At 39.6% G+C, this 7,231-nt stretch overlaps 1 protein-coding gene across 6 annotated transcripts; it reads left to right on the top strand.

Annotated features, from left to right (window-relative positions):
* Nucleotides 1-1,451: 1,451 nt before the first annotated feature.
* Nucleotides 1,452-6,895, top strand: LOC120103955 (cellulose synthase-like protein E6). Of its 6 annotated transcripts, none has more exons than XM_039118218.3 (8): nt 1,452-1,789; nt 3,529-3,847; nt 4,032-4,169; nt 4,503-4,634; nt 5,199-5,411; nt 5,591-5,815; nt 5,882-6,229; nt 6,315-6,895. In XM_039118218.3, the coding sequence occupies exons 1-8, from the start codon at nt 1,521-1,523 to the stop codon at nt 6,858-6,860; spliced, it is 2,190 nt and encodes a 729-aa protein (XP_038974146.2). In that variant the 5' UTR covers nt 1,452-1,520; the 3' UTR covers nt 6,861-6,895. The 6 variants fall into 6 exon arrangements, with proteins under 6 accessions (XP_038974146.2, XP_088563192.1, XP_088563191.1 ...); XM_088707066.2 differs by having other exon boundaries at nt 1,453-1,789; nt 5,199-5,449; nt 5,944-6,229; XM_088707065.2 differs by having other exon boundaries at nt 1,454-1,789; nt 5,591-6,229.
* Nucleotides 6,896-7,231: the final 336 nt, after the last annotated feature.

Below are 7,231 nucleotides of genomic sequence, written 5' to 3'. Positions count from 1 at the left end.
GTCGTGGGGGAGCGCTGGGTACGGCCGTGACAGGGCGTAGTGGAGCTCCGCCTTGTACGGCTGTTACAGGAGATCGTGGAGCAGCGCCGGATACGACCGTTGCAGGGACAGAGGGTCGTGGCGTGCTTCAGGGGAACAGCCTGTCGTTGTCGAGAGGTTGCCGACTCGGGATCGGATCGCTGGATCAAGGGGCAGCCGACTCGGGGTCGGGCTGCGAAGCCGAAGATATCCGACTCGGGGTCGGATTGCTGGATCAAGGGGCAGCCGACTCGGGGTCGGGCTGCGAAGCCGAAGATATCCGACTCGGGGTCGGGTTACTGGATCAAGGGGCAGCTGTAGTCTTCTTGGGCGCGCGTGTCGGTCACGTGGGGCATGGTGGCTGAGTTCCCCCGTAACAATAACAATTTTGGATTTTCCATCCTACGACCCGATCCGATCCGATCCGAACCCAGTACACTTTCAGAGCCCACAGGGATGTTTAAGGGTCTCTAACTCTGTATTCCTCTAGTCTCTTCTTATATATAAATATCAGAGGAATGAAAAAGACTTTTTTGTGTACTATCAAATGGCATAAATTTTATATTAAGACAGAGATCCAACCCAATTCTGATGTACACCCGACCCATTACAATCTAGATCTGATCTTGACCTATTTTTTTTAAGATTGAGGCCAGATTATACATAAATCCGACTTAACTGAAGGGTCAGAAATTTTAGCCATTGACCTAATCCGATCTAACCTGAGCTTTTATTAGATTAGGTCTGAATCTAATAATAAAATTTTAATAAAAGATCAAAATAGATCAAGAGCACTCGTGATATAATTTGAGCCGACCCAATGTACTCGATGAGGCAGCAGCCTACCTCCAACGATTTAAGAACTATACTGATTAGTCACAGCTCGTTGTCACCTTTCGTCTCTTCCTATCAAATCTCATGATCAAGATCGAAAAAATAGTCAAACTTTGAAGGCGGTGCCAGTTGGCATTATCATTTACGTCCTGTCAAGGATGAATGCCATGGGCAATTGATTGAGCTCATCACTGACGGTCTTCACAAGGTACCTGAAGTCAAACTTAGCATGGATAAAGTATAATGGAGAGGTGGGTGTGTATTATCTGAACTTATACTATGTGTTAACAACGAAACAATCTTAATTATTTATTACTTCGGCCTGAGATGTGTATTGATAGAACATAAATATATACCGACAAAACAACAAGCATTTTTCAATTAATTAAATCTACCACTGCCAGCTTAGATATGGTTTAGTTTGTCTTTTTCTTGATTTTCATTTACTTTTACTTTTCCACGAGAAGGGATACGTGGCGGGTTTTTTATCCACACTTTCGTGAAGGAAATTATTTACTTATTATCCATGTTGAAATAAGAATTTATTAATCTGACCTGTGGCCATATTAAATTTTGCCTCTTACCACGCTCTATATATAACCAACTTATCTCATGGCCGTTGGCCACAAACGCGAGAGAGAGAGAGACAGTGAGAGAGAGGGATCTCGATGGGAGAGAGTTATGAAGCTCTCTTTGAAACAAAGCAAGCAAAAGGTAGGTTTGCTTACAAGTTGTTTGCATGCTCGATGTTGGCGGGCATTTGTTCGATTTGGTTCTATAGAGCGACTCATGCCCCGGGATGGGGAGAACAAGGGAGATGGGCATGGATGGGGATATTTGCAGCCGAGATTTGGTTCGGCTTCTACTGGATAATCACTCAGTCGGTGCGCTGGAACCCCATCTACCGTTTCACTCACACCGAGAAGCTCTCTCAGCGGTAAAATTCTCTTTCATCTTTTTTTTTTTTTTTTTGAAGAAAAAGGAAAGAACATGCCCACATATCATGCACGGTCTACAGTTAATTAGCCTTTTTCCCACATAAAATTTACGTTGCATTCGTTGCGCACTGCAAGCAATAGCCAAGTAGATAAGGTCTGTGCCCCAATGATGGCGTGCTCGCCTCGGGTTTTTCTCATCATCCTTGTTGATTGGAGGCTACGTCCAGCCGAGTGACTGGCTTTAGGAGCGCAGTGGTTATTGCCATCCGATGGTAACCATCGACGGCGCAGATGCATACTCTTGATTGATGCAGGGGAAGAGAGAGAGAGAGATGGGTGGGTGGGGCTGGGTTAAGCGGTGACATGGTCGACGCCATGTGCCACTCTAGAGAGTTGTAAATTTCTTGATAGCTTTGATTCTATCGACGGTTGTTAAACAAGACACAATAAATTATCAGATTGGGTGGTATAATGGTCAGCTGTTCCTCTCCAATAATGTGACAGCCACCAAGGGATGTATAAGGATTTGTTTGGCTGAAATATATCAGAGTAATTTTATTATTTTTGAAAATTATTTATCTAAGAAATATTGAAAACATAAATTTTACTATATTTGATTGACGGAAAATTTATTCTGAAAAATAATATTAAAAAATATTATATTTAGTTGGAGTTAGGAAATACTACTAAATTTCCAACACTATTTTTAAATAAATAATTCAAGAAATATCCAGATCAAAATAAAATTTAAGATGTTCTCAGGTTGGACTCCGGTTCAATTGATGGACCTAATACTATTATGCTAATCTAAATTTATCTTGATGTTATTTTATCTTTGTTTATAACATAGATTTTCTAATCAAAAAATTCTCTCCTAACAAATCCAACCATAGTGAAGGACAAGAATTGATAAGCCTTAACCCATCTTTGTGGTTTTACCCTTGTTTATACTTTGGAGTCTAGCTTGCATAACCAAAATCTTTTCATTCTTTTAAAAGTAGGATAAGAGAAGGCTTGGCCAATATTATGATGAAAGCAAAATTATATCCAGAGCATTGCGACAAAAATTAATAAGTTTGCCAGCTTAATTATTTTTACATTTTACCCATAGAGTGCGAATACCACTACCTAAGTTCTAAGATTGAACTTTATACCTTTCATTTGTCAAATAAGGAGAGGAGGCCAACTAGGTTAAAACCTATCTTACCACAACATTTCTTTATTTCTTAGCTGTGTTTGAATCTATAAGTATAACACTCCTCACAAATGTTGGAGCACTATAGTTTGGGCCAGATATTTTAAAAATACACTATAGCATGGTGTAAAAAGGACTGGTCCTTGGCCAAAATTGTTTCATCCCGAAACCTCACTTGAACATGACCAAAATATTTTATCCCTCCATTCAAAAAAAGGAAAAAAATCTAATAAAGAAGTACAAAATAAGATCCTATAATGCGAATGCAATTTCATGCCATTTCATAATGGAGCTAGCTAACTTAGCTAGTAAAATTATATGGCATTGATACTAAGGATCTATATTTGGATGTAGCCCTTACTTGATTTTGGCTGGATTTTATCACATTCTCATTTTTATAGAAAAAAATATTCTATGTTAGATCATTTCTCCACACTACATCATCCATGTATTCCAAAAAGAAATTATGATCGACATAAATTGTGCATTGATATGCATGATAGATTTTATTGATGCATAATTTCCTTTTATCATTTGAAATAGAGAAGAAGCTGAGTTGCCAAATGTGGACATATTCGTGTGCACTGCGGACCCTATTGCAGAGCCACCCATCCTGGTCATCTCCACTGTTCTATCAGCCATGGCATACAATTACCCTCCTGAGAAGCTAAGTGTCTATCTCTCTGATGATGCTGGGTCCATTCTGACCTTCTATGCCCTTTGGGAAGCATCTCGCTTTGCAAAGCATTGGCTTCCATTTTGCAAGAAATATAATGTGGAACCACGGTCGCCAGCCGCCTATTTTTCTAAATTATGCGACCCCCACGATTCATGCATCCCCACTGAATGGTCTTCCATGAAGGTAATAGTATGAACAAGTGGCATGGCTCAATTTTTAAAAATATTGGCCTAGTAGCCGGACCATGCTCAACCTTAATTTCTGATTCGTTGTTTTAAAAAAGCTTTGTTCATTCAAAAGAGCGCTTAATACTTAATATAAAATAAATTAACAACTTTATTTATCATGATAATTTTCCATTCCGCAGAATCTCTATGAAGAGATGGTAGATGGCATCGATTTGGTGGTAATGCTAGGCAAGATCCCTGAAGAACTCAAAGCAAATAAAAGATTTTCTGAATGGAGTTCCGGGATGACTTCACGGAATCATCCCCCCATCGTTCAGGTACTGCTACACTTGGCACTGGAAAAACAAAACAAGATCTTATTGAGAGAAAACCATTACTATGTAGAATTTTGAATTATTTTAGAATGGGATAATTGGGACATGACTTCAAGTTCTAAAGTTTTCATTTGAAAATTAAACTTGTTGTTTGAACTCTTTGATGGCCTGTAGGAAGAGCATTTTGGTTCAATTCTGTAGTAAAGAATCTAATGTATTGCTAGAGTAGGAAATTTAATTGGTGAAATCATAAAATGTGCTCTGGATCTTTGGAGCATAAGTAGGAAATGTCCATCTAGAGCAAATTATATTGTTTTTCTTTGTTGCTTTTTCCAGATCTTAATTGATGGGAGAGACCAATGTTCAATAGATAGCGATGGAAATGCATTACCAACTTTGGTGTACATGGCACGAGAGAAGAGACCTCAACATCATCATAACTTCAAAGCAGGGGCTATGAACGCGTTGGTAATATAACTATGTTAGATTTTTCTCGCAATTTTTGGGAGTTAGGCTTGCTTCCTTTTTTCTTTCTTTACTTTTTTCCCTCATATGAATGAGCTTTCAGACCTGTTGTGGTTAGTTGAGCCCTGTATGCACTGGGCTTAGATTATAGATTCAGGGTTAAAAGAAAGTAGGTAGCAGAATCAGATGTTCGATTAATATCCCCTGTTTAACCAGTCCACAATATGGAATTGGCATCCTTTCTAGACGACTGACTTCAATAGTAGATTTAATAACACAAGAAATCATTTTTTAGAAGAAATAACACAATCAATATAGAATTGGCTGTAAATGGGTCTTGAATATTGCACCTAGTTTGAGACTCGAACAGCTAACCTAGCTTATCATGGTTGAAATCTTAAGGTTTTGCTATCAGAGCAGCCTGTAAGCATTTGGTACTGTTACTATTGTTACTATTTTGAAATTATATTTATAAAAATTCTGTTTTAAATAACGCAACCTTATTATGATTTTGAAATTAAATTTATGGAAAAAAAATCTCTTTAAATAATGCAACTTGATGTACAGATAAGGGTGTCATCAGAGATAAGCAACAGCCCGATCATCCTTAACATGGACTGCGACATGTACTCGAACAACTCGGAGTCCATCAGACATGCATTGTGCTTATTCCTGGATGAAGAGAGGGGTCATGACATTGGCTTTGTACAATATCCCCAGAATTTTCATAATATCACCAAGAATGATCTCTATGGCAATTCCCTCATTGTGAGCAATGAGGTTAGTACCACCAGAGGCTCACCAAAATCGAGGTTTCAGTTATGTTTTTCTAGTCTTGTACTGGTTGTGATCATAGCTATATCCAGTATGGAGCATAAGACCAAACAAGTAATTATATGGATTTTGTTATCAAATCATACACGGAGCTCGTAACAAAATCATTTTTAATGTCTCTTAAGGTGGAGTTGCCTGGCTTTGATAGTTGGGGAGGGCCTCTGTATATTGGCACTGGTTGCTTCCACAGAAGAGAGATCCTTTGTGGGAGGAAAAATAGCAAAGACTACAAGGAAGACTGGAAGAGAGGCATTCAGAGGAAAATGGCAGAAAGAGCTTGCATACTGGAAGAGAGAGCAAAGTTTCTTATTACCTGCACCTATGAGCACAACACCCAATGGGGACAAGAGGTCTCTCTCTTTGTCTATCTATTTTTCTGTCTGTCTGTCTATATATTTATCTTTCATTTTATACAGATTGGGCTGAAGTATGACTGTGCTGTGGAGGATGTCATCACGGGCCTATTAATTCAATGTAGGGGGTGGAAGTCCGGCTATATCAATCCTCCAAGAAAAGCCTTTCTAGGTGTTGCTCCCACAACACTAGCACAATCGCTGGTGCAATACAAAAGATGGAGCGAGGGGCATTTTCAAATCTTTCTTTCCAAGTACTGCCCCTTCATACTTGGTCGTGGCAAAATCAAGCTAGGACTTCAGATGTGTTATTGCATTTTTGGCTTTTGGGCTCCGAACTCACTCCCTACACTCTATTACCTTGTGATTCCCTCCCTTTGCCTCCTCAAAGGCATCTCCTTATTCCCAAAGGTACGGATATGCCTCTCTTTTTCCCTTCTATCAAGCATGCAAGTTTGAACGAATCCTAACACAAATATCCTGATGTCAAAATTAGATCACGAGCCCATGGTTCATGTCCTTTGCCTGTGTCGCCATTGGGAAGCATGCGTATGGGCTCGTCGAATCACTGCAATGTGGTGACACATTGGCTGGATGGTGGAACTTTCAAAGGATGTGGATATTGAGGAGGACCACCTCATTCCTCTATGGCATCACTGCTACCATCTTAAAGTTGCTGCGGATTTCTAAGATGGGGTTCGCAATCACAGCAAAGGTGTCTGATGGCGATGCCTCGAAAAGGTACGAGCAGGAGGTTATGGAATTCGGATCGTCATCCTCAATGTTTGTTATCATAGGAGCAGTCGCAATGCTGAATCTTTTTTGCTTGGTGGGAGGACTCCAAAGGCTGGTGGTAGATGGGGGAATCATGGGTCTTGAGCCATTATTCATTCAAATTTTTCTCTGCGGGCTGGTGGTGGCCATCCATTTGCCCATTTATGAAGCTCTTTTCATACGAAAGGATAAAGGAAGCCTACCCCTCACCGTCACATTTCTCTCCCTCGGTTCTGCGATGTTTGTGACTCTGCTAACTATAGTATAAATCACTACGGTGCTGAACTGCACATTTGGTCTTCACATGGCTTCATAATCCCTCGTATAGAATGTTTTTTTTTCCTTCGCTTTGTAGGTGTTTTTGATGGCATGTGGAGGAAGTAAGGTATTTCTCCCACTAAATTTAATTAATTTGAAGTACATGTACAAAAGGAAAGAAGATTTGAAGATATACAAAGGAAGAGAAGAAAATTAAGGTGAAGCTAAAGAGAAGATGCAACTCTAATTTTGACAGTGTCCTTCAATCATTTTCTCCAGCACTAGGTGTTCCCAAAGATAAAAAGAGTGGAAGATTTTTTGAAGGACATAAAAAATGGATGCCGGTCGATGAATGAAAATTCTTTTGTTCTGCTCGAACTA

This window comes from Phoenix dactylifera, chromosome 11 (genome assembly GCF_051530095.1).
Source record: "Phoenix dactylifera cultivar Ajwa chromosome 11, Ajwa_hap1_PhDact_Kaust_v1.1, whole genome shotgun sequence".
Lineage (NCBI taxonomy): Eukaryota > Viridiplantae > Streptophyta > Magnoliopsida > Arecales > Arecaceae > Phoenix > Phoenix dactylifera.
The sequence above is the reverse complement of the archived record's forward strand: the minus strand, read 5'-3'. Positions and strand labels throughout refer to the sequence as shown.

Coding starts and splice junctions, on each gene's coding strand:
- LOC120103955 (XM_088707065.2), top strand. CDS start 1,521: ATGGGAGAGAGTTATGAAGCTCTCTTTGAAACAAAGCAAGCAAAAGGT. Junction 1,790..3,528: donor ACCGAGAAGCTCTCTCAGCG/GTAAAATTCTCT, acceptor CATTTGAAATAG/AGAAGAAGCTGAGTTGCCAA. Junction 3,848..4,031: donor CTGAATGGTCTTCCATGAAG/GTAATAGTATGA, acceptor TCCATTCCGCAG/AATCTCTATGAAGAGATGGT.